Below are 22918 nucleotides of genomic sequence, written 5' to 3'. Positions count from 1 at the left end.
CAGCCCTTAATTATCAAAGTAATAAAAATCTCCGGACACTGCGGAGCATCTTATTTGAAAAGAATTTTCTCGCACTTGAATGTTCCATTGAATTAATAATTCTATATCAGGCCTTTCGAAGAAGACCCCGAAACCTTTGAATACAATGAAATCGGAATCGATCAACCAACTAATGTGACGGAAGAATTCGGTATGGAATAACTCAAATTTCAAATTTGGAATTTTTCAGTTCTCGTTCTATCTGACCTCGCCGGCTCTTCCCCTTCCAACAACGAAATTACAATCCCCATTGAACAGCCAAGACCTCAATCTGTCGGATCATACGAAATCTACCACAATCGGACGGAAAGAACTCACCAAGTTATCCGCCCAAGATCATCAACCATCAACGAATTTTCGCCTTATCCCTCGGTCAATGACAACAGCTCCAGGTTTGTGAGGTGCATTTTTTTTTTTGCCTATTACAAAATTCAGAAAACAACGAAGAGGAGGAAATCAGTCCCCCGGAGTTTATAATGGTCGTAGAATGACATACGCAGAACTGATTGTCGAAGCAATCAAATCTTCAAAGGATTCTAGGATGACACTTCGTCAGATTTACCACTGGATGAGCCGGTAAGAAACAGCTACAAAATGACCTAAATATGTTTCCATCCCGATGAAAGCCGGTTATCGTTATTTACAGAATCTCACTTCGAGGGGATTTTTCAAGTTGTCTTTTTTTTCTCAAAGAGTTTGACAAATATCAATAAAGCAGGTTTGTCCTGCTACAGCGGGATAAACATTGATTCGATGCAAGTACTTTTCCCTTGTCGGGAGGTAGTTTGCGAACTTTGATGCAAAGTAAACGAGCTAAAACTCATTGAAACTTTTAATTTGAAAGCATAGGGAGGTGATTGAAGTACAGTATCGATAGTACAGTATTTTCCCCCCAATAGTATGGAAGTAAATATGATCACTGATAGACAAGCCAAACAGGCGGGCGGTACGGTAATCCTCTAAATGCAAATATTGACTTGACCAATGAACTTTCTTTTTCTAAACAAGTTTCAGAAATGTCCGAGAATTCGGTCCTAACGGTGGTCCGGGCTGTCCCAGTACTAACTCGTGGAAAAACTCCATCCGTCACAATCTATCACTTCACGAAATGTTCAAGGTGAGACTTTGACCGAGCCGGGCGCTACACCCAGTGTGAAGATAGTCCGATTGGAAGTTCTAACTCAAAATTAAGCGCGTTCCGAACCACACTCGAGGAGAAAGTGCTTTCTGGGTTATTGATACGACTCCATCAAACAATAACGATATTTATTATAAACAAGATAATAACCAAACATGTACGAAAAACATTATTTCTATAAGAGTCTCATAAACGGTTTTCTAGGGCCTCATGTTCGACCAGAACTCTTTCGACCCTCTCTTACCTGCCCTCCAAATGTACGACTTGAAGCAAACTATCAAGTTCCAAACTTCGACAAAATCCGACAATCCGCAACAAACTCGTTCTGCCAAGATTTGATCATTTGCGAAAAATTCCCTGAGCTTGCTCGAATCATCTTTCCAAAGAGTAAGCTTCAACTTGATAGCCCAAACTTACTTTTACATCATTAGAAGAGCCAAAAGTCGAACCAATTATTCGCCTCCCTTCGATCTCTTTGGACAATATTCCAGATAGCCACAGTGATAACGAGCTCTTTTCCGCAATGTTCTCAAAACCACCTTCTGAAAATGATTTTTCATCCTGCGCCAGTCCTTCTAACTCAGGTATTCATATCAATTTTCCTACAAAAGCTAAACTTTTCTGCAGAAATCTTTGATAGTCCCCATCCCTCCCCTTCCACTGCTGACGAAGGTTTCGATAGCATTTCAACCTTGGATAACTTTGAGCTCGACGACATTTGCATGGAGAGCGATGTCAATACAATTTTCAACATGTAAAGAGAGATGTTTCTTTCAACAAATGCAATTAAAACAACTTGTTCATTCTAATGTCTTAAGTCTGAAAGATTTAATAAATATACTTGTGAATAATTTTATGTTTTGTTCTTCTGTTTATTTCTTATAATTATTTTGTTCTTCTGCTTTTCGTTATTCTCATTCTTTGATCTTCCCAAGCTAAAGAGTCCCCAGAGAATATCTCTTGAAAAAATAATGCCTGATTTTGACCCTTTATCACTCATTTTGAATTTTTATTCAACGATTACAGCGTATTATTCTTTCATTGAAAGAGTGACAGGAAATGATTTTGACGTCTCTGTAAATAAATGATTTTTAATAAATTTACTTCGATATTTCGAGGGCTGAAATCATGATTATTGAATTTGAAAACACCAATTTGGTGGATTAAACTCGAGGTTACCGAAATCATAATAGACGTACCTCTCTATAAAAATAGATGTTTTGTACTAAGTCAATTATCTCCATAAAACCCTCCGTGAGAACATCTCTAAAACTAACAAGTTGTCAACTAAAATCACATTCAATCAGGATATAAACTGGAGATGCTAGAATTTGGAACTCTAAGAATTAACAAAGATTTTGACGAAAATTTTCTTGAGATGAAAATTTTCCGAGTTTTTGCCGCTTTTGCTCTTGCTGATGCTGCTGCTATGGGAGGCGCCATGGGCATGGGCTCAAGAAATAATGCTAAATTTTTGACATATCGGGTAGAATATTCTTTGAGCCAGTAAAAGATCCTAACCCAGAGCCGGGAGCAGTTACCTTGGAGCCGACTGAGCCGCCAACTATGCCACTCACTTCAACTCCAGCTCCAACCACCACTACAACTCCTACTACCACAACCACAACCACCACCACTACTCCAACAACAACAACCACTACCACTCCAACTACTACGACCACGACTACTCCAACAACTACAACCACTACTCCAACCACTACCACCACTACCACAACGACTACAACCACTACAACAACAACACGGGCTCCAACCACGACCCAAGCGCCATCATCTGGTGCTGGCACGATTGAAATGACTCTTCCTCTGATCGCCGTCGCCGCTTTCCTCCGCGTCTAAAGAAACACTCCATAAAAGCAAACAAATCATGTCCGCAAATCATAACTGAATCCTTCCTCTTCATTCTTTATTCTCCTTCAATAAAATTCGATGCATCCATCCTTGTCTAAGAATAGCAAACGTTGACGATAAAAGAATATGGCCCAATCAATCACGTGGCTAATTACACAAACAAATATAACGTCGAACTTCACATTCTCTTTATATTTATAAAAGATAGAGAAAATTCACAATGAAGATTCCTGGTCTGATACTATGGGGAGGATTACAAAACATCAGTGATTTTTATAGAAAAAAGTTTGTAATCATTCGAGCCTCTCATCAATGCAAAATCGAAAAACTTTACTGATATCGAGGAATTAGCGATGTCAGTGGAAGTTCAACTTGATGGAATTTACAGTAATGCATTAGAGCTGTCGAAAAAGACGCTTTTATAGAAGATCAACTCGAGTTTATAGAAGAGGCACTTCTTGACGTGGAAGCTAATGGTAGTGGGAAAGGGCCCATATTATATCTATGTTAATTCCAAATCAAATGTATAGGTTCATTGAAGAGATCAGCTTGAGTTTGATAAGATCGAAACGGACCTGGGGCTGCTCAACGAAAAAGAAACTGCAATCAAGGAAGAGATCGAAAATCTCCGCGCAGAAGTGCAATCCGAAAATGAAGTATACAACTCACTCGAAATGCAGCTGAACTCTGTTAATGATACATTGAATAATGTTCTTGAAGAAGTCGGCGAGAGAAGATCTGACTTTCGTAAACTGAAAGTTGGCATCTATGAAGATCAGGCGAAGACACGAGATAGCCTAGAATCATTCAACGCGACGCTTACCTATTTGGGTGAAGAAACAGAAGCTCTTGAAGAAGACTTTGCTAATTCAAAAGAGAGATGCTTTTGCAAGAGACTCGAATGGAAAAAATTATTGATGAAAAGTATGACGATTTCACCGAGAAATTCAGAGAAATTGACGAGAAAATAGCGACACTACAAAACTCAAGCGAGCAAAACTCGCAAAACGATCAAAACTTTCAAATTCAAAGTCAATTACTGAAGATTTTAAATCGCTTGGAGATCGTAGAGTCGTCAAAACTCATAACTGAAGAGAGAATGAAACGCATGGAAGAAAACTTTCAAAAAGAGAAGGCGGATCTTCTCGAGATGGTGGAAAAGGCAGAAGAAAAGAGTAGACGAGCAGCTAGAAGTGTGGAAAAAGTTCAACAAGAGCTTGAGCAACTTAAACAATCGATAGAGAAGGAAGGACACAGCTGGCAATAATAATGTTGAAGATAAGGAGAAAAAGTGCAAGCTGACGTGTAAAGAATATGATAATGGATTTAAAATGTTAAGCAAAAGAGGCATAAAAGATATATTTAAAATCCATTTATAATCAGTTCAAATTCCCAAATTGAAGAAAAGGAGTGTTTCGTGGAATGCACGACGAAAGACGAGCGCTTAAAATCCGAGTTGTCTTGTGACTCGATTTCCGACTCATTCTGTCTACGAGACGAGCACTGTGGGGACTGTGGAACGTGCTTAGCAAATGTATGTTCGAAGAGAACGAATATCAAAACGAATTTGATCATCATCGGTGGCAACCATTATGAGTTTACTTTCGATAAACTTGATCTCAATACTATGAAGACTGCACATATTTACGGGCAAGTCTTCTCAATATTAGACTCTAAAGTTTTCAGTATTCACTATGTAATCTTCAGGAGAGATCAGCCGCTGAATGGACATAGTCGAAGCGATCCATTAATACACTTCTGCAGTGTACTTGTAAAAGACAACATGTTTATCATTGGCGGACATCTGATTCGTGAAATAAGAAGCGGGGAACAAGAAATGAGAAGGCATAGCATTCGAGATGTTGCTCCTCATCTTCGAGTAAGCCTGTTCAAGTTTGGCTTTCAATGAGCTATTATTTCAGAGACATTCGTGTTCGCCAGTTGCAAATGATTTCATTATAGACAGGGTTGAAATTATTTTTTGTTGGTATTTTTAGTTTATACATTTATGTATTCATTCATGTAATTGGGTTTGATTTTATAAAGAATGACTGGACGTCAATCGACAAAACTGGAATATAATGTTTATAGAAAATATCAACCCAACATTGCGTGTTGTCCACAATCTCGACAATATAGTTCTATAAGAAAATGCTGGAAAATAATTCCTGGGTCTGATCATCCAAGGACATTTACGTGGGACTCCACCTCTCACGGGCATTATTCTGCCGCCATGGTTTCGTTAGTTGATGAACAAAATCCATCCTTGCGTCAGTTTATGGTCAATAAGAAATTCAAATTAGAAAATTAAAATTAGAAAATTATACTGATGACCTGGAAAAGCCTCTCGTTATAGCCGGAGGGTTGAAACCAAGAACTAACAAGGTTGAAATAAATCACCACGATGGAGCAGGCTGGCGAACAATGAACTCTTTACCTAAAGCATCTTCTTCTCTAGCTATGACTTGGCCACGGAGTTTAATTTAATTTTATTTTCAATTAAGAAAATTAGTTATCATGGCCGATAAGAGCAAAAATACTCTCTACGTCTCTGGTGGATATACCGAAAGTCCCAAATCATCGTCATCTAAAGTCTACAAACTTGAATTCGAAAATAATAAACCGATTGGAAATTGGCTTGAAGCTGGCAGCATGAAACGTGAGTTTTGCAGAAATCATCAACATTCTAACAGAAATTCTTTGGACATGATGTCAGCTAGACGTCCTGTTCAAATGAAGTGCACTTTGTATTATATTTCTCGGAACATCCCTGGGTCAACGAGAAAACTAGAACAAGTCAAGCTAGAATATGTTGCCAACTCATCATTTTAGTCGCTCGAGACTCTCACGCCATGGTTGCATGGAATGATGGCCTGGTCATTTTCGGAAAATACGAAACCAACAGCGATAGATGGGAGTACTTCAACGAGGATGCTTCTCGATCGGAATTCTTAGATATTCCGCCCGTCGCGAGACTACACTTTTCATATGTTCTTGCTTCTCCTACATTTATTATTTAAAAAATATCCATAAAAAACTCCCAATAAAATACTTTCTTCGATTCTCATTGAAGTTCATGTAGCAGTAGTGGAAAAACAATTTACCTATTTCAACAAACAAAGTCACTGACCAGTGGTCAGATCATCTGACTTATCAATTTAAGCCTTACTGAAGATTCTGCAAAGAGAGACTAAGAGGAAAATGATTCTTGCATTTTGTTATTTTCTATTATCGGAACGGATTTAAGCTAGCATATTTTACAGTGCAATAGGCGCATAGACTATGCGGCATAGTAAATCCAAACTCGAGATATTTACTGTCAAAGTGGAATCAGATGACTTTAATGACATACAGAATTTGACCGAACTTGCACTCTCAGTTGAAAACCGGTTCGAAGATATTCTTGAAAACGAGCGAGAATTATCGAGGACAGATGAGTCTTTAGAAGAACGATTGGAGATACTAGAAGACTTAGGATTCTCTGAAAATGAAATGGGCAGTGGGGAAGACAGTCTTCCATCCAACGAAGAGGATGACGATTTCAGAGCCGAAATGAGAGTTTTTAAGAATCAGATGATCTCATTCATGCCACTACTTAACAGCCTCTATGAAATGGGAATCATGGAAAAAATGAGAAAATTTGATGAATTAAGAGGAAGCTCAATGGGAGCTCCTGACGTGAGTGATCAAATCGGGAAAGCCGAGAGTCGAATGACCGAGATTCTTCAACAAGAAAAAACCGAACTTCTTGAGGCACTGAAAACTTCAAGCAGACGTGCGAATAAAAAAGTGAAAAATGTTGAAGAAGAAGTTGTCGCGCTCAAGGCAGAATTGAAGCAAAAAGAAAATGTATTTAAAATGGAACTAGATGCTCTTAGAAGAAAGCTCCAGGAAAGAAAGACTTTACGATTCTATGACGATATTTATGGCGATATAATGAATTCTACGATGACTCCTGTTAGTGAAGATGAAGAAACCGAAGATGAACGCGAAGAGAATAAAACAAATTTGATAATTATCGGAGGCGAAGGTCATGCTCACACTTTTGACCAACTTGATCTCAATACGATGAAACTTTCGCATCTATACAAGTAGGCTAGAAATATCAATTCATCTTGAACGTAATAATTTAAGCAAAGATCATAAACTTGCTGGCCAAACATCAAACGTATTGTATTACCACTGCAGCGTTCTTGTGAAAGATAGCGTCTTCATAATTGAAAGAAATTCTATCAGCGAAATAAGAAGTGGCGAGCAAGAAATGAGGACCTTCGACAATGGAATCTCCCTGAATCTGCTTGTAAGTAAAACAATAACATCCTATATTAAAGCATTTAGAAACATTCCTGTGCCGCAGTTGCAAACGAGTTTATTATAGAAAGAGTTCATATTTTATTGTATAGAACGAGCTTTTATCAAATGAGAACTCAGTACTGTTTGCGGCGCGTATTTCAGAAACTCTGTCAGCTTTACGAAAAAATGTTGGAAAATCACTCCTGGCTCGTCTTCTCCAAGCACAAGCGCCTGGGAGACAATGTTGCATGGCCATTCATTAGCGGATATGGTTTCTCTGGTCGACCCAAATGATTCGTCTGCGAGAAAGGTAATGATCGTTTCCTCGAATATCATCAAAACTACAAAATAGCCCGTGGTAATTGCTGGAGGAAACCCAAAAACTGATGCAGTCGAGATCAACCGTTTCGATGGGAGAAGATGGCAGTTGACACGCCTCCTTCCAGACGCTATTTCTTCCCTTGCAATGACTTGGCCATGGATAAATATCATGAAAACCTAATGATCTCTTACTATTTTCATGGCCATTGAGACAAATAATTTCATTTACGTCTCTGGAGGATATGCGGGTGGAAAGTCGTCAACCGCTGTCTTTAAACTACGATTTCAAAATGATGAGCCTGTTGGCGAATGGGTGCTTGCTGGAAATATGAAAAGTACATATAGTATATAGCTAGGGACTTTCACGGAAAAATCAAGGTGCTCCGATAACTATGAAAATTTATCATCTAGTACAGTTTTTTTCGCTGATTCCAAATATGTACTTAATTTTTACATAAATCCACATGGTGGCGCGTGAGAGCGCTTCAAACTTTCGAAGATGGCACCCTTATACTAGCCTTTCAGGTTATTTATTTCATTCAAAAATGGTTTGAATAAAGTAATCTTGCCATCAAACCTCTTTCTCGTGATATTTTCTCGAAAGAGCTCACTATTTAAGCCTTTAATAAGCCTGAAAAGCTCTCAGAACAAGCATTTATTTTTAGCGCTGTCTCACAGCGAGGCGCGCTAATCTTAATCAATTCACTGAGCGGAAATAAGAATAAATAGTTTATTTTGATCAGTATTAGGCAGTAAAAACAGCTGTTATCATTAAATCAAAATGCTCAAGAACTTGCAGCAAGAAATCGAACCACTCATTTTGTCACCTTCCACCGAAAGGTTCGGCCCTCGCTGCGGGCGATGCTGCTCCAGGCCCTTCGCGCGGTGCCCCGCGTCGCGCGAGTTGCGACATGCCTCTAGTTATCTGAAGATTTCAAGCGGCTAGTACGCCCAAGTAAAAATATTTTTTCAGAGATTCAAGGGAAGTGTCTGATAGAGAATATATCGAAAAAAGAGTGACCTGGCAAGGCATGGTCTATATAATTCACCTCTTTGAAAGATAAATTTCGTGTTTTTCATAATATTCAATATTTTTTTGCCAATTTTTCAATCATATTTGGAATCAGCAGGTAAGAAAACATATGTTGTCTGAAAAAACAAGAAAAATCGATGACTATTTAGGGTAGTTGGGAAAGCAAAAATTGGGCCCTCGCGCTCCCGTGATAGTCCCTATATATAGCATATGCTGTTTAGCTGAATAAGTTTTATAAAAAAATAGTTGCTAGAGACACCCACTCGATGATCCCTTGGAATGATGGTCTTCTGATATTCGGAAAATTTGAGACTGAAGATAAATGGGAGTATTTCAACGAAGATGCGACTCTTTCATATATTCTTGAACTTGAACCTCTCGCAAGAAAAGCGTTTTCTTGTGTCAAATTACCAACTTCTTTCATTCTCTAAAAATAAAGATATCATGAAAAATAACAGGGAAATATTATTGTCAATAATTTATTGAAAGAATTTAGACTCAGAATTTCAGAGTTAAACATACCACAACTGACCTGAAGTATTTATTAGTAAATACTTTCGAATTACTTTAACCACAAAATGGCACCCTACGAATGCAAATCCAGGTGTCTCAGGTGCAAGTTGGCGGTGCTGAGCACGTTAAATAACAAACTCAGCAGTTTACAACAGCCTCGAGCGCTTTCTCCATCGGTATAAAACGTGAGTGGAGATACCATTTTCATAAAGAATATTGAAAAAGAGAGAAAATGGCAGCTGCTTGTCCGAACAACGCCTGGACTATCGCTGCTGATGGTTGCCTGCCAGCAGACATCGCAATCACCTGTGGAAGCTCTCAAGTGACAGTCAGCGTTCTCGTCGATCATCTTTACGAGAATCTCCCCGAAGACTATCACGACAACGCCCGAATCGAATTCGGGGACTGCACTGGCAGCAACAGACCAGATGCCAACAACACCATCTCAGAAACCTTCGACCTCAACGCCTGTGGAGGAAGATTTACTCAAGATGAAGACATCTTCGTTGCCTTTTACGTCAAAGGCGTTGACTCAGCAGCTTCGACAGAGGTGCAAGGAACAGACATTGTTCTTACGCCTGTTTTATCGTTCGAAGTTGAGTGCGAGTACAGCTCCACAACAACTCTCGAATCGGTCAATTTCGACGTTGATACTCCTGATGTCGACTACGGCAACGTCACCGGAACCGTCGGAAATGTAAGTTGATATGTTTATAGGCTTTTTCAATTCGTTTTTAGTTCAATGATAAGTTCTTAATGGACTGGTTCTCCGATTCTGCACTTGAAAATAAAGAAGAAGTCTCGCTCGGTGACGAGGTTTACATTCGAACCACCTCTAGCCTCGAAGCGAGCCACAACTACCGACTTACATCTTGTACCGCCAGTCAAGGCGACAAAACGATTGAGATTCTTTCGGTATAATTAACAACTCAAATCTTATTCTAAATTTGTTAAGCAATGTGACGAGGGCATCAAGGCTGGAGCGATGGCCATCCTTGGTATCGGCGAAGTCTCTCCTGCCACTGCAGAGAACAGTGGAATTTATAGCTTCGGCTTCAAGTCCTTCACCTTGGCTGATGAAGCTAGTTCGCTTGATATTGAATGCAACTTGTCGATTTGTCTCCTTGATGATTCTGGGGCTCAATTAGACGCCGACTGTGGGCAATGCTAAACTTATTCACTGTACTTCTTATTTTCATTCTGTTCAACCGAATCGAATAAAATTCAGTAAAAATATTTCCACGAAAAACATCGAAAAACTATTGAAAATGAGACGACTTAAAAATCATTTTTGCCAATCACCTTGACAGAAATTTCATCAAGAGTATATCTAGTGAAATTAATTAGTATTCGCTCACTCAGCTTTGATGGGGAGGATTTACGGCTGTCTTCAAGGTGTTTGCTTCACTGCTGTCAAAGATGGTCACAATAAATCTGAGTTTGCTACTGGTGCCAACGACGTGCGATTCTAGTGTTGGAACTGCCATTCAACATCAGAAAAATCTCACTTTTGAGACCACTATTTCACCTTATTCACAAAATGCTAAGTTCAAGAGACAAGGAGCGAAAAAATAACAGAGACCGAAGGAAGAAAAATGAAAACAAAAAGGAAGAGACAAGTTTTTCAAAGAAAATCAGCGATCTTGCAGAGTCAGCGATGAAATTCTTCTCAAAGAAAAAGGCTTGGTCAAAAATATTTACAGAAATGTCAAGTGAAAATTTTGACTCAAAACTCTTTGGAGCGGAGCTCATGCAAAGCTCCTTATCTCCGTTTACTGTAAACGGTTTACACTTGAGAATCGGACGTGAAAACGACCCCGTAATTACCGCTTCGGTGGCACTGGAAATTGTCTACCTTTGACGTTTTTAGGCACGTCATATTTTTTGACCATTCTAGAGCCAAAAAATCTGGCAATTACAGAACAACGCGTTCCTGAGCGTAAGTTCTCACTCAAACGCGTCAATTCACTAGCAAAAGCGCGTCAATCAATATGCGATCAGTTTCAGGAACAGTTTAATCAAATCTTTCACCACATCGTGTGAAATTACAGAGACGTCATTTGGTAGATCCCGAGGCCAAACAAGTCTCACAAATGATTTTCATTTGAGGTGACCGTTTCTTTATTTTTGAAAATTCTCAAAAAAAAACTGTCCAAAGGCAATAAGAACCGCACAGACAATCGGAAGAATTCAGCGAAACGGTATGAGAAAATTCCTCTCAGTTATATTTTCAACAATTCCAAGTCGCCCAAAACAGACCTGTTCATTTCAAACCACAGCGATCAAGTACAGTTCCTTCTCCGGTAATTTAAGCATATGACACGCTCAAATAACGCATTTTCAAAGAATCTCGCAAGCTCAAAACAAGCCTCAGAAGACGTGCCAATTCATGCTCGTCTGCGAGTGAAAACGCGAGGAAATGCTAGTTGCCGCAGTCACGCCAGTCCGAGACCAATGACTCCGCTAAAAGACAAAACGCCATCTTCGACGAGCCCCGAATGTCCGAATCGCCGAGGTAAAATGATTTCCAAACAATCTAAATTCGAGTTTTCACCAGTCCTGGCTCACGCGCTGTGCGATCATTGACTCTGCAATAAACACCTTCTCCCTAATGCGTTACTTTCTCTTCTGAATACTGCCGCCCCATCAACTTCTAAAAGTCGATTTACATTCGCACATTAGCGCATCTAGCAAATTCAAAGGAGGCGTTGAGTGAAGGATCAGGAACACTAAAACATTCCCCACATTCTGACGCAAATTTTACAAATCAATTTTATTTAGTTTTAAAATAAGTAAGATGAGACCGTTAACCATGAATTCTAACATTTCTCAGCTGAGGACGATCGTCTCATAGTTGCCGACATCCTTTTTCGTCTTCTCCTTTTCTTTTGTTGAGAAATTTGAATCTGCTTGAATACCCATGTTTCTCGGAAATTGCTTCTTTTTCGGTCTCTTCAGATTTCTCCGGTCTCATCAATTCTTTAGGATACACCTTGCTCGCCTCTGAATGATGGATGAAAATAAGGAAGGGAATCTGACAAACCTAACACAGGATAAAGCTTGTCTGGCAGACTACAAAAGAGTCGGTATGATTCGTAGGAGCTGTCTTCTTCCAAATCTGAAGAAAAGCCATCTGGGGTTTCATATCTTAAATTGTCGATGATCGTCTGTTTTTGTTCTGCTGAAATGCCGAGTAGTTCCTTTCCACTCAATTCGGAAACTTCTTCCAATAGCGGATCTTCTTCAAGTCTAAATAATTTCGGTCTAAAATCACTGGTGCCTTGCAGTAGTTTTACTTTGGGAGATCTTTGTATCTTCGCGAGTTGGAAGGATCAAATTTGATCTTTGGACGCTATCATAAACATAATTTTCTTCTGAAACTAATGACTTTGTTGATAGCGTTTCATAACAGTTTCAGGCGAGTCCCTGAGATTCTTCGTTCTTTGCTTCAAATCATTCTCAGGCTTCTTCTTCTTCTTTCGCTTACAGCAGAGCATGGAAGAGTCCAAGTTGCGTAAGAGAATCGTGATCTTATTGGTAACTAAGTAAAAGTATTTCTTAGAATTTTTGATCTAGAAAAATTTAAGAATTATGTTTTATTTGAAGTTAACTGATGTTTCTACCGAAACAAAGTTTTTGCGTTCTCAAGCAGCTTTGCATCCATAACTCGGGATCTTCCACTGCTCTCGACCAATCGCGCTTGAGCAGCCGCGCATCACTAAAGTCGCAAAATCCGAAAAACGGTTTCACGGGACGCTACTCGCGGAAAAAGTCACGAGAATCAACGAGTCTCTGTTGGAGTCTATTGGACAATTATTTGAGAAATTTCTATTCAGAATAAAACAACAAATATTGAGAAAATGGTTGAAGAAATAAAGGTAAGTTTATATAATCTAGTTTATAAAATATCAATTCAAGAGAATATTTTCAATTTCAAATTCAGTCCGAATTCTCAACTTTAATTTAGCCCTCTGCGATACAAGTGATCAAACCGCTAACAATCACAGAAGACGACGAGGAAAAACAAAGTTCGAGCTCCAAACAGAAGCGCTGGAATCTCTTCTTACAGACAAAAGTGTTGCTAATCTTCCAGTCTCCGTCATCTCCGTTACTGGCGCCTTCAGAACTGGCAAATCGTTTCTCCTAAACTATCTCTTGCGATATTTAACAGCGCTGGAGAATGAGCAGAGCGAAGACGAGTGGCTTGGAGATTTTGATCAAGAGCTCGAAGGGTTCAAATGGCGAAGAGGAGCAGGTAACGAATCAGATTCTTCTGTGTTGCTTTATTGAGTTCTTAGACCCTGAGACCTCCGGAATAATGGCATGGAACAAAGTTTTCGTAATCGAACCGATTCCAGGCCAAAAACAAGCTGTCTTACTTCTCGACACTCAAGGAGCGTTCGATCTTGACTCCGATGTCAAGGACATAACTCTTATATTTGCTCTTTCTACGATGCTTTCTAGGTTTGTTCGTTTCTTCATCCTTTTCGTTTAAAAAACCTCAGTCTCCAAATCTACAACGTACGCGGAAATCTTCAAACCGACAATCTCCAGCATCTGCAGCTCTTCACTGAATTTGGTCGACAAGCGATCGCCCAAGAAGTTTCAGATTCGGAGCCCTTCCAGAACTTGCTTTTTCTCGTACGCGACTGGCAATTAGGTTTCAAGCTCTCTTCCATCCGGTTTCATATTAAAGTTTTCAGATGATTCCGAAGGATTCGATGGAGGAAGCCAATTACTCGAGAAACTGATGAAAATAACCCCGAAAATGAATGACGAAAAGCGCGAGCTTCGAGAACATGTGAAATCTTGCTTCAAGGTATGTTAAATAAATATATTTTCAAAGCACGAATTGATGATTAGAGCATACGGGCATTTTTGATGTCCCATCCTGGCGATGCCGTGCGCAAGGGCGAATTCAAAGGCGAAACCTCAAAGCTCCACCCCGATTTTGTTTCGAATATGAAAACTCTTGTACCAGAACTGCTCAACTTGCCAGATACAAAGTTCGACACTGCAGGAAACCCTCTTACCTGCGCCGAGGTCTGCGACTACTTCAAAAAGTACACGGCGATTTTCCAAAATGAGGAAATGCCCGAGACAGTGACAATCATGGAAGCAACTGCTGAAGTGAATCATCATATGGCGGTGCAGAAGGCGAAGGCTTCCTTCAAACAAGAAATCGAGGATATCATCCCGAAGCAACTTGGATATCTTCAGGCGAATGCCTTTGATGAAAAGTCCAAAGAAGTCATGACGTAAGTTTCTCCCAAAAATCAGTGGAAAACCCCCTTCAGAAATGCTCTCGAAGTTTTTGATGGAACGAAACGAATGCTCAGCAAAAATACGGCCCGAAATTCCGTTCAGACTTGGAAGCAGAACTTATCTCTGACATCGAGCAAAAGAGAAAACTGAACGACGAGCGGAGAGCAGCGAAACTCGTTCAAACGCCACTCATTATTATCGTCGCTCTCTTTGTCTGCTGGTTCGCAATTTTCATCCTCGGTAAAAGTACAAAAGAAGACACGGAATTTATGCGTTTTCTAGAAATGCTTTGGCTCTCTCCTATTGCTGCGTTTGTTAATATCGTTTCAACCCTTCTTATCGGCGGCATTCTCGTCTGGCTCGCGGATCAAAGCAACCTGATTCCCGGCGGATTCCCTGTTCAGCAAATTATCGACCTCATCGCTGAATTACTACGGGACAATATTCTCAAGGTACTTTTTCGTTTCCTACCAAAATCAATTCTTTTCTAGCCAATGGCCGGCGTCGCAATGAACGGAATTCGCCAAGCGAACCCCGACGTCGCCAGGATCATCCAACAAGTAGCAGCGCCTAAGGACAAAGAAGATTAAAAGAAGACGCCATTTCTTTCCAAAAGTTCACGAGTTACAAACTTCATTTAAATAATTTAAACTTATTTTTAGTCCTGCCAAATCTTCTCTTGACTCTATCATGTTTTGTCTCATCCGATATGTTCTTCAAATAAAAACATACCATACAACCAACGGAAAAATACGTTTCATGTCATAATTTTAAGAATGTTTGAGCTAGTCACATTTGAAGATTATGTAAGGATCGAGCCGTTTCTGTTCAATAAAGATCTTGCGGATGCTTGCAGGACGGAGATAAATAGAAAACTCGCGAATAAGGTCTACCAGCGCGCGGGCTTATGCATCTGCATGCACGATATTTTGAAGATTGGGGATTCCGCGATCCTGCCTGGCGAAGGACTTTGGTAAGAAAATAACACTTTTCAAAGCTTTTTTAATGAATCAGCCTTTATACAAAAGAATTGTTAGTCAAAGTTATCGGAAAACCATGTGATTCCTCGTTCGTGGAGCTGCTGCTTTTGATCCTCAACAGCTGCATGTCTGTTTTTACGTAGTCGCTCATGAAGCTTCTTTGATGAAGCCTTGATGGACCGAAAAGTAGTTGAGCCTCACAGAATTGGTAAAGAAAAAAGCTACTGTAATTACCAATTTCATTTTTTGTTCTGGATTGACAAAACTGGATGCCTTTTTATAGAACGTGAAATATTTTTAATATTTCAATTAGCATATGTTTTGGAGCATAAATGATCTTCTATGTTCTTTACTTCCAGATTGTAACCGCGTCATTGTGTTCTTTTTGAGGCTATGAAAAATAACATCGACCTAAATACATGTCAAAAAGCGTATCCCAACTGTCCATAGAGAATAAAGCCATATGTTTAGCAGAACATTCATCAAGTTTCGCTTCATCGTATTCCGCCCTTTCATCCGTGAAGTTCTCGTTGGAAAAGTCCGAAGTTGTTCCCGCGAAGGGTTGAGACTGACGATTGGTTTCTTCGACGATATTTTCGTGCCTAAAGAATTTATTCCGGCGCCAAATGAATTTATACAGAGCGAAGGGGCAAAGGGCAAATGGGTGAGCTTTTCTATTTAAAAATATTTTCACAGATTTTGAAAATAATGTTTTTGATCGAAATGAAACTGACTTTGTTAGATTTGGACATTTGTCGACGAAGATGACCCAGAAGAGTCCGAAAGCCACGAAATTGTAGAACGAGTTGAGGTTCGATTCAGAGTAAAAGAAGAGAAATTTGAAGAATGTCTCCCAGAAACGGGAAGTGGCAACGCAGCTGTACCTAGAATTCCGTATAAAATTGTCGCCACGATTGATGAGCAGGGTCTTGGCCCGCTTTCTTGGTGGAGCTAAATCAACCTCTTTTGATATTTTTCCTTTCAGATAAATTGGTATGTTATCGGTGTTTCGGAGAGCTTTTGTCGGACGAAAAGTGTCGGTCGTCACGGGAATCGCTGGTTATTCAAAAGCAAGTTACGACAAGCTCGGGCTCCTAGTCCTCGGCGCAGAAGAAGAAGGAAACAGTTATGGAAACGTTGGAGAAGACGCATTCTTTCTGAGAAAGACACTGAGCCCAGTTGACAACTATGGAGTCGCAGACGGAGTTGGAGGATGGAGAACAAAGGGGGTCGATCCTTCAGTGTTTTCAGCCACGCTGATGCTCATTTGTAAAGAAGAATCTGTGAGAGTTGGAAATCAACGCGAATTATTAGCGAAGGCCATGGGTAAGTTTTAAATGACGTTACTTGATGAGTGATATTTTTCTTCTAGCTTTCAGCTTATTATTATTTATTAAGACATAATGAACGCGGTCCATGAATCAAAAGAAAAAGATCTCCAAGGAAGCTCCACCGCCGTCCTTTTGTCCGTAGATAAAGAAGAAGACCGCGTTTCTCTTGCGAATCTTGGTGACTCCGGATTTATTCATATACGCGATGGAAAAGTCGAAAAACGAAGCAAAGATCAAACACACTACTTTAATTGTCCTTATCAACTGTCAGTCAAAATTAAAGGATCACAAAGTATATCTGACTCTCCACTGGATGCAGGTACGCCTTGCTTGAAATAGGGGCACAAATTGATCTTTATTTAGATGAATATGAGTTATCTGTCCAGCCGGATGATATTTTGATCACTGCCACCGATGGTTTGTTAGACAATGTTCCACAGGAGATGATATGTGGTATTTTTGACGGAGTTAGTGCAGGTGAGCACGAAGAATCACGCAAAAATGAAGATTTCTTTTCAGATAATCTCGCTGAAAAACTAGAAGAATTGTGTCAAGTAACTCTGGCAATTTCGCTGGATGAAAACTACATGAGCCCGTTCGCTCTCGAAGCAAGGAAACAAGGCTACCAGCGAGAAAAGGGCGGAAAGCTCGACGACCTGACAGTTGTTGTCAATCTATTCCAGCCTTAACCGTTTTCTTTTATTTATTTCGCTTCAGCGCTTCACAAAAATAACAAGATCACTCAAATCAAATAAAAAGCCATCGTTATTCAGAATTCAGATTGATTTGGTAATCAATTTTTATGTCAAAGATACTTGACCTTTTTGTCGCTAACCCTCAGGTTTATTTTTCGTCAAATTCAAGCCATCGTGTAAGGGCCTTATTCAGTGGCTATTAGGGCAGGATAAAGAGGATGAAGAGGAGCAACTCAAGGATATCCTCAAAAAAGCAACGCCTAAGTTAAAGGTTTTGCCAACAAAAAGAAATCGCAGCTCTAGATAATCCATTTTTAGTCTGTCGTCAAAACAGGTCAAGAACAGCAGCAGTATTTTTCAAATTTAACCAGACGGGCTTTCTGAAAACAAACCTGCAAGGCCTTCCAGCAGGATTTTTGGTCGAGGTGTCGGGCGAAGCAGGCGCTGGAAAAACATGTTTTGCACTGGAAACAGCAGCTGCAGCACTTTTGAACGACGAAAAAGGTAGAACAAAAGATTGTTGACTAGTTTATGAATTGTTTTTAAAGCCACGTTCTGTTCATTTCTTCCGAAGGGAAGTTTCCCGCGGAAAGATTGCTGCAGATCATTGGCAATGATTGCAACAGTTACTCGGATAGAGTCCTTGTTGAAGAAACAGAGTACCTAGAGAACTTTCTGACGCTGGTCCAGAAGCTTCCAAATGTATGCAAGAAATACGAAGATTCTGGACATAAAATTGCGTGCATCATCGTCGACTCTATCACGGCGTTGATGCGACTTGAATATGAAGCAAAAGGTAAAACCAACGTTCATATCACGACCGGCTCGAATGTTATTTAAGATTCGATGGCGAGAGGAGACATGCTCGATAGTTTATGCAGTGATCTGAAAGAAATTGCAACGCGCTTCAAATTGCCCGTTCTTTTCATCAATCAAGTGTCTGAGAATATCGACGAGCCGATGATCCATTGGGCCCACCGGCCGATGTCGAAGAAGGTTTGTTTGGACTGAAGAAATTGAGCCAAGATTTCTCAATATTAATTTCAGCCTTCTCTTGGAATAACATGGCGATATTTGATGGACGAGTGTATCTTTTGTCGATCGAGAAAAATGAAAAAGAAGAGAAAGAACGAGTTCTTGAGGTTACCAAGTCCCAGCGAATAAAAACAGTACCACTGAAGTTCAAAATTACCAAAAATGGCTTTGAAGAAGCGTGCTTGATAAATTGTAACGAGTATTTATTTAGTATGGATTCGGCAGGGGTGCGAAAGAATCTAAACGGTGTCCACCCGAGAATACCGTGAGTAACCGAAATTCACAACAGATTTAAAATTATGTTCAGGATATCTTATGACCTGTACAAACAATTGAAAACGGAGGCATCCTCAGAAATGCAGGAAGGGAATATTTCCTGTTCAAAATTCACCCGTTGCCGTCTACTGTTGGCAAGTGCCGTCTTGCATTCATGGGTCGCTCATCTAATCCGGGGGCAAGTCCTGATCCAAATCTAATGTTTGTTGATGTTGATCCTCTCTTGAGAAATGTAGATCTCTCTAACTGGAGTGATCTTATCAAACCGTTGAGGATAGACGACAGAAAGAAACAGGTAAAGAAAAATTGAAATCTTAAACGTCAACGATTTCAAGCGAAGCGTCCAACACGACTTATTGCTCGAGCGAAAACGTCAAAGCCCGAGCAAGGGAGTCAACGACTTCAGCTTCACTGGAAACAGACTTCTGATGCAGGGTGGAAAGAGCTCTATTTTCTACGCGGACATTGGGGAAATCCCTAAGTTTGTGACGCACGAAGTTCCAGCGCTAGATAATGCGGCTCCTCGTATGGACCCGAAGCTCTGTCCTGGAGATGTTAATTACATGGCCTTTTATAGAAATGGAAATTTGTGGCTTCAGAATATCGGTAAAATTTAACATGGCCGCTCAAATTTTAATCACCTTTATTTTAGAAAAAGTTGGTGAAATAGTTCAACTGACTAATGCGGGTCAAGAAAACATCGACTTTAAGGGAGTCTATGCAGGCTGGGTCAATTATCTTATTCAAGAAGAGTTCGACCGATATTCTGGCTATTACTGGCAAGACACAGCTTCTCGTACGCAAAGAATCGTGTACGAAGTCTCCGACGAAAGCGAACTTGAAACTCTGACATACGTCAATCATGTTGCAGTCGCTCAGCAGATTTGTGCAGCGGGTGGCGCGAGTTCTGGCAACGCCCGATCAGCGGCGTCTTCTGAAGCCGTCTTTCCGTCTAGTGGAAGTAAAAATCCAAAGACGGATATTCGTTTCTTGACAGTTAGCTTACCGGACAATGAAACCGATAAGGTGACGGTCAGGAGATTCAAACTTCCGATTCCGCTTATGGAGGTAAGGTTCTTCAATAAATAAATTTATTCCTCTTCATCTTAGTACTTGCCATGGAGTGAAACCGAAAAACAAGGCCAGGGTGGCTATTTTGGATTCGGGTATTAGTTGGAATTGGATTGGATCCAATCCAATAAGATTTGGATGGAATTTGGATGGCCCGGGTACCGGATTTTGTTGGGGAAAATTGGGCAATTGGGGGAAATTGCGCAATCGGATCCAAGAAAAACATATCTCTGAAAAAACGGGACAAACGGGGCAAAACGGGACGGGACGGGGCACCGAGTCTGCAAAATTAAGCGGGGCGGGACGGGACGGGGCACCGATACTCCTTGCCCCGTTTCGCACCCCAGATTTCGGATAGAAAATCGTCGTTTTGACTCTGTTGATTCTGTTTTCGAATAAAAACTTACTTTTTCCCTTCTTTTCAAAGCACAAGAAGCCTTGAAAAAATTGGAAATCTATTTGGATCCAATTGGAATTGGGGATTATTGGGGAATTGGGTAAAAATTGGATTGGATTGGATTTTGGATGGATAGGTTCGACTTAAAATTTATTGGATGGAAATTGGATGGCCAGACACCAAAATTTTGTCCAAAATAGCCACCCTGAACAAGGCTACGTCGTTCGTTACGGGTGGATTGGAGATAACGGCATCTGGGCGCATGTTCTGACTCGCTTGCAAAATAAATCAGCGATCGTTTTCATCCCCATCAATTCCTTTGTCGACGAAGAGAGCGAACTCCCTGACAATTTCATCAATCAACATCCTGTTTTTATCCTCCACCAGTGGACAAGCGAAACTTGGATAAAAGAAACTGATTCGATCCACTTTTTTGATCTGAAAGTCGCGGAAAATGGAGAAGAAGGAAAATTAGACTTTATCTTTCACTTCGAAAATATGTCCGGCTTTGAGCATCTGTTCTATTTGACGGCGTTGTTAAACTGGAACGCGGATAGAATTCCCGACTTGCAATTCAACTCTACAATCATGTGCGAGACAATGATCAGGCCTATTACAACAGGCAATTGGCAAGTGCAAAACACGGGAATCGACATTGATTTCGCCAACCAGCTTGTGTATTTCCAAGGTAAGATATATACGCTCATTATTTGTCGTAAACGATTTCTAGGAATGCGAGACTCGCCTCTTGAAACCCATCTCTACCGAGTAAATTATCAGAAGGGGAATGCCCATGACGAGTCTTGTCTTCGTCTTACTAAATCCAACTTTAACCACTTCGACATTTCTGTTTTCATCGACGAGAACATGTTTCTTGTAAAATCTTCAAACGTCAACACACCTACCTCAATTGAAATCTACCGGTACGCAAGGCTCAATTTGATGAATTTATATTTGTTTTAGAATTCCCAAGCCTGAAACCGCCATCTTCTGGACAGAAGAAGGTGTGTGCCCTCGCCCGCTTGCCTTTCTTGCCGACGATGTCACTCAAACTCAACAGCCAAAGCCTGAAAAACTTGCGAAGAGAGAATCCCGCGGCCCTGAGATATTTTCCTTCAAAAACAGCTCCGGTGATGAGATTTTCGGCCAGATCTACAAGCCGGAGAACTTTGATTCCAAGAACAAATATCCGACAATTGTCTATGTTTATGGAGGCCCTCGAGTGCAGAACATCAGGAATCAGTTCTCTGCTTCGAGGTCTGACAGGCATAGAATGTATTCCAAGGTTTGTCTCACGAAACTCTTCCCATTCACATAATAACTTGCAGTTTGGATACGTTATCCTAACTTTCGACAACCGAGGATCTGACAATCGTGGTCTCAAGTTCGAAGGAGTCATCAAAGATCACATGGGATACTACGAGGTGCAAGACCAAGTTGAAGGCATTGCATACGTTGCACAGAACATGGGATTCATTGATGTCAATCGCGTGGCTATCGAAGGCTGGTCTTATGGAGGCTTTATGTCGCTTATGGCAATTGCTCAGTATCCTGATGTTTTCAAAATTGCTATTTCTGGTGCACCAGGGAAGGTTTAACTAGATCTCTGTAGAAAGCTGAAATGATTGAGTGTGATTAAACCCAAAAATAGTCGTCGACTGGCGATTGTACGACTCTGCCTATACTGAACGATACCTTGGTTTACCGCAAGACAACCCAAAAGCTTACAGTGATTCGTCCGTGGTGCAGCAAGTACCTAATTTACCTGATGAGCCTAATCGTCTCCTTCTCTTCCATGGCATGATCGATGAAAATGTCATTACAACAAATATGATGGTGCTCATTGAAAAACTCACCAGAGCATGCAAGGTAACTTAAACCTAACTAAATAAATTTTAAAAAATTCTAGCCTTACGATTTGAAGCTATTCGTGCAAGAGCGGCATTCAATGCGCTCCAGCAAAACAGTCGAATATTACGAAATGACTGTACTTACCTACTTGAACCAGTTCCTCTAAGCCGCGCTGTAGCGTATCAGCCGCCAACGAAAGTTTTGTTTTGTTTCTCCAAGGTGTACCTTTTGTGATCACGTTGCTGCCCCGATTTGTTTCTGTATATTTTGTAGAGTTCGAAAATTGACTTTAAAAAGATAAAATAATGACCGTTTATTAAACAATCCTTGATTTTTGAATATAGAATGGATTACGAAGAGTACAAGGAGGATGAAAACGGCGAATTGACAATAACTAACGCGAAGAAAATGAAAAATCTTCAAGTTGATGTTTTGCCATGCGTGTAAGTTAATACTGAATAAGAAAGGTTCCATATCTGCTAAGAATCCACGAGTGCGATGGAAAAGAAGTAAGTCTCAACGGCTGGTTCAACATGTACCGCCGCCAAAGACGGAACTGCTACCTCGATGTTCCGCGGCCGCCCTCTCAAGGAAAAACGTACAAAGATACCAATTTTTATCTCATGAAAGAAGACAAGCTAAATGAAGACGCGCTAAAAGCAACTGCTAAAGTAACTGAATTCACCAACTGGGTAGTTCAGGTAAAAGCAACATCGAGAAAGCAAGAAATGAATTAATTTTAGCCTCTTGTGGAGGACCGAATGACCGCCTTTGTCGAGCAAGTTCCAGCTCTGATGGCCGCTCTCCATGA

The 22918-nt window shown here is 40.4% G+C and overlaps 10 protein-coding genes and 1 long non-coding RNA gene across 11 annotated transcripts; 10 read left to right on the top strand and 1 right to left on the bottom strand.

Annotated features, from left to right (window-relative positions):
* Window positions 1-109: 109 nt before the first annotated feature.
* On the top strand, window positions 110-2006 carry LOC145697255 (uncharacterized). Its single transcript, XM_081774431.1, has 8 exons — window positions 110-190; window positions 230-431; window positions 475-615; window positions 1054-1156; window positions 1232-1334; window positions 1382-1564; window positions 1609-1761; window positions 1805-2006. Exons 3-8 carry the CDS (start codon window positions 527-529, stop codon window positions 1933-1935), a joined length of 762 nt encoding a protein of 253 aa, XP_081630557.1. The 5' UTR covers window positions 110-190; window positions 230-431; window positions 475-526; the 3' UTR covers window positions 1936-2006.
* A 520-nt stretch (window positions 2007-2526) lies between these two features.
* On the top strand, window positions 2527-3125 carry LOC145698740 (uncharacterized). The gene is made up of 2 exons (XM_081775957.1): window positions 2527-2622; window positions 2691-3125. Exons 1-2 carry the CDS (start codon window positions 2556-2558, stop codon window positions 3032-3034), a joined length of 411 nt encoding a protein of 136 aa, XP_081632083.1. The 5' UTR covers window positions 2527-2555; the 3' UTR covers window positions 3035-3125.
* Window positions 3126-5159: 2034 nt separating this feature from the next.
* LOC145699662 (uncharacterized) lies at window positions 5160-6096 on the top strand. The gene is made up of 2 exons (XM_081776930.1): window positions 5160-5705; window positions 5879-6096. Exons 1-2 carry the CDS (start codon window positions 5564-5566, stop codon window positions 6064-6066), a joined length of 330 nt encoding a protein of 109 aa, XP_081633056.1. The 5' UTR covers window positions 5160-5563; the 3' UTR covers window positions 6067-6096.
* A 3312-nt stretch (window positions 6097-9408) lies between these two features.
* On the top strand, window positions 9409-10440 carry LOC145696878 (uncharacterized). The gene is made up of 3 exons (XM_081773982.1): window positions 9409-9903; window positions 9945-10121; window positions 10162-10440. Exons 1-3 carry the CDS (start codon window positions 9439-9441, stop codon window positions 10375-10377), a joined length of 858 nt encoding a protein of 285 aa, XP_081630108.1. The 5' UTR covers window positions 9409-9438; the 3' UTR covers window positions 10378-10440.
* Window positions 10441-11359: 919 nt separating this feature from the next.
* On the top strand, window positions 11360-11671 carry LOC145699320 (uncharacterized). The gene is made up of 3 exons (XR_014133999.1): window positions 11360-11407; window positions 11451-11509; window positions 11553-11671. It is a non-coding gene; the product is annotated as an uncharacterized LOC145699320 (long non-coding RNA).
* Window positions 11672-12017: 346 nt separating this feature from the next.
* LOC145696707 (uncharacterized) lies at window positions 12018-12792 on the bottom strand. Its single transcript, XM_081773788.1, has 4 exons — window positions 12612-12792; window positions 12503-12550; window positions 12250-12455; window positions 12018-12209 (listed from the first exon to the last, which is right to left on the bottom strand). Exons 1-4 carry the CDS (start codon window positions 12701-12703, stop codon window positions 12055-12057), a joined length of 501 nt encoding a protein of 166 aa, XP_081629914.1. The 5' UTR covers window positions 12704-12792; the 3' UTR covers window positions 12018-12054.
* A 274-nt stretch (window positions 12793-13066) lies between these two features.
* LOC145698205 (atlastin-1-like) lies at window positions 13067-14895 on the top strand. Its single transcript, XM_081775408.1, has 8 exons — window positions 13067-13084; window positions 13125-13461; window positions 13505-13670; window positions 13712-13866; window positions 13910-14025; window positions 14070-14464; window positions 14504-14711; window positions 14754-14895. Exons 1-7 carry the CDS (start codon window positions 13067-13069, stop codon window positions 14619-14621), a joined length of 1305 nt encoding a protein of 434 aa, XP_081631534.1. The 3' UTR covers window positions 14622-14711; window positions 14754-14895.
* Window positions 14896-15223: 328 nt separating this feature from the next.
* Window positions 15224-16406, top strand: LOC145696706 (DNA-directed RNA polymerase III subunit RPC8-like). Its single transcript, XM_081773787.1, has 3 exons — window positions 15224-15444; window positions 15923-16115; window positions 16194-16406. The coding sequence occupies exons 1-3, from the start codon at window positions 15248-15250 to the stop codon at window positions 16404-16406; spliced, it is 603 nt and encodes a 200-aa protein (XP_081629913.1). The 5' UTR covers window positions 15224-15247.
* Window positions 16407-16439: 33 nt separating this feature from the next.
* On the top strand, window positions 16440-17491 carry LOC145696654 (protein phosphatase PTC7 homolog). Its single transcript, XM_081773726.1, has 4 exons — window positions 16440-16777; window positions 16850-17101; window positions 17146-17259; window positions 17302-17491. Exons 1-4 carry the CDS (start codon window positions 16447-16449, stop codon window positions 17469-17471), a joined length of 867 nt encoding a protein of 288 aa, XP_081629852.1. The 5' UTR covers window positions 16440-16446; the 3' UTR covers window positions 17472-17491.
* A 532-nt stretch (window positions 17492-18023) lies between these two features.
* LOC145698204 (DNA repair protein XRCC3-like) lies at window positions 18024-18641 on the top strand (the record flags this gene model as incomplete). Its single annotated transcript, XM_081775407.1, has 3 exons — window positions 18024-18273; window positions 18319-18473; window positions 18525-18641. Coding segments are annotated over 3 exons (522 nt in total), but the record flags the coding sequence as incomplete, so codon positions are not given.
* Window positions 18642-18694: 53 nt separating this feature from the next.
* On the top strand, window positions 18695-22413 carry LOC145698575 (dipeptidyl peptidase 9-like). The gene is made up of 11 exons (XM_081775784.1): window positions 18695-18777; window positions 18820-19083; window positions 19124-19394; window positions 19441-19856; window positions 19899-19929; window positions 20471-20944; window positions 20987-21179; window positions 21220-21541; window positions 21585-21843; window positions 21908-22125; window positions 22166-22413. The coding sequence occupies exons 2-11, from the start codon at window positions 18943-18945 to the stop codon at window positions 22271-22273; spliced, it is 2433 nt and encodes an 810-aa protein (XP_081631910.1). The 5' UTR covers window positions 18695-18777; window positions 18820-18942; the 3' UTR covers window positions 22274-22413.
* The last annotated feature ends 505 nt before the right edge of the window (window positions 22414-22918 follow it).

The sequence above is a fragment of the Oikopleura dioica genome, chromosome 2, assembly GCF_907165135.1.
Source record: "Oikopleura dioica chromosome 2, OKI2018_I68_1.0, whole genome shotgun sequence".
NCBI classification, from domain to species: domain Eukaryota; kingdom Metazoa; phylum Chordata; class Appendicularia; order Copelata; family Oikopleuridae; genus Oikopleura; species Oikopleura dioica.
Note: the sequence above shows the minus strand (reverse complement) of the source record. Positions and strands in the feature narration are given on the sequence as shown.

Excerpts from the sequence above, each read along its gene's own strand:
- LOC145697255 (XM_081774431.1), top strand. The coding sequence starts at position 527 with ATGACATACGCAGAACTGATTGTCGAAGCAATCAAATCTTCAAAGGAT. Across the intron at positions 1,565-1,608 it reads TCGAATCATCTTTCCAAAGA|AAGAGCCAAAAGTCGAACCA; the intron begins GTAAGCTTCAAC and ends TTACATCATTAG. Across the intron at positions 1,762-1,804 it reads CGCCAGTCCTTCTAACTCAG|AAATCTTTGATAGTCCCCAT; the intron begins GTATTCATATCA and ends ACTTTTCTGCAG.
- LOC145698575 (XM_081775784.1), top strand. The coding sequence starts at position 18,943 with ATGGGTCGCTCATCTAATCCGGGGGCAAGTCCTGATCCAAATCTAATG. Across the intron at positions 19,084-19,123 it reads TAGACGACAGAAAGAAACAG|CGAAGCGTCCAACACGACTT; the intron begins GTAAAGAAAAAT and ends AACGATTTCAAG. Across the intron at positions 20,945-20,986 it reads CCAGCTTGTGTATTTCCAAG|GAATGCGAGACTCGCCTCTT; the intron begins GTAAGATATATA and ends AACGATTTCTAG.
- LOC145696654 (XM_081773726.1), top strand. The coding sequence starts at position 16,447 with ATGTTATCGGTGTTTCGGAGAGCTTTTGTCGGACGAAAAGTGTCGGTC. Across the intron at positions 16,778-16,849 it reads ATTATTAGCGAAGGCCATGG|ACATAATGAACGCGGTCCAT; the intron begins GTAAGTTTTAAA and ends TTATTTATTAAG. Across the intron at positions 17,260-17,301 it reads TTTTGACGGAGTTAGTGCAG|ATAATCTCGCTGAAAAACTA; the intron begins GTGAGCACGAAG and ends ATTTCTTTTCAG.
- LOC145698740 (XM_081775957.1), top strand. The coding sequence starts at position 2,556 with ATGAAAATTTTCCGAGTTTTTGCCGCTTTTGCTCTTGCTGATGCTGCT. Across the intron at positions 2,623-2,690 it reads TGCTATGGGAGGCGCCATGG|ATCCTAACCCAGAGCCGGGA; the intron begins GCATGGGCTCAA and ends AGCCAGTAAAAG.
- LOC145696878 (XM_081773982.1), top strand. The coding sequence starts at position 9,439 with ATGGCAGCTGCTTGTCCGAACAACGCCTGGACTATCGCTGCTGATGGT. Across the intron at positions 9,904-9,944 it reads TCACCGGAACCGTCGGAAAT|TTCAATGATAAGTTCTTAAT; the intron begins GTAAGTTGATAT and ends ATTCGTTTTTAG. Across the intron at positions 10,122-10,161 it reads AAACGATTGAGATTCTTTCG|CAATGTGACGAGGGCATCAA; the intron begins GTATAATTAACA and ends AAATTTGTTAAG.
- LOC145696706 (XM_081773787.1), top strand. The coding sequence starts at position 15,248 with ATGTTTGAGCTAGTCACATTTGAAGATTATGTAAGGATCGAGCCGTTT. Across the intron at positions 15,445-15,922 it reads CTGCCTGGCGAAGGACTTTG|CAGAACATTCATCAAGTTTC; the intron begins GTAAGAAAATAA and ends CCATATGTTTAG. Across the intron at positions 16,116-16,193 it reads AAGGGGCAAAGGGCAAATGG|ATTTGGACATTTGTCGACGA; the intron begins GTGAGCTTTTCT and ends TGACTTTGTTAG.
- LOC145699662 (XM_081776930.1), top strand. The coding sequence starts at position 5,564 with ATGGCCGATAAGAGCAAAAATACTCTCTACGTCTCTGGTGGATATACC. Across the intron at positions 5,706-5,878 it reads TGAAGCTGGCAGCATGAAAC|TCGCTCGAGACTCTCACGCC; the intron begins GTGAGTTTTGCA and ends TCATCATTTTAG.
- LOC145696707 (XM_081773788.1), bottom strand. The coding sequence starts at position 12,703 with ATGCTCTGCTGTAAGCGAAAGAAGAAGAAGAAGCCTGAGAATGATTTG. Across the intron at positions 12,551-12,611 it reads GACTCGCCTGAAACTGTTAT|GATCAAATTTGATCCTTCCA; the intron begins GAAACGCTATCA and ends ATAGCGTCCAAA. Across the intron at positions 12,210-12,249 it reads CAAGCTTTATCCTGTGTTAG|AGGCGAGCAAGGTGTATCCT; the intron begins GTTTGTCAGATT and ends TCCATCATTCAG.
- LOC145698205 (XM_081775408.1), top strand. Across the intron at positions 13,462-13,504 it reads CAAATGGCGAAGAGGAGCAG|ACCCTGAGACCTCCGGAATA; the intron begins GTAACGAATCAG and ends TTGAGTTCTTAG. Across the intron at positions 14,465-14,503 it reads AAGTCCAAAGAAGTCATGAC|AAATGCTCTCGAAGTTTTTG; the intron begins GTAAGTTTCTCC and ends AACCCCCTTCAG.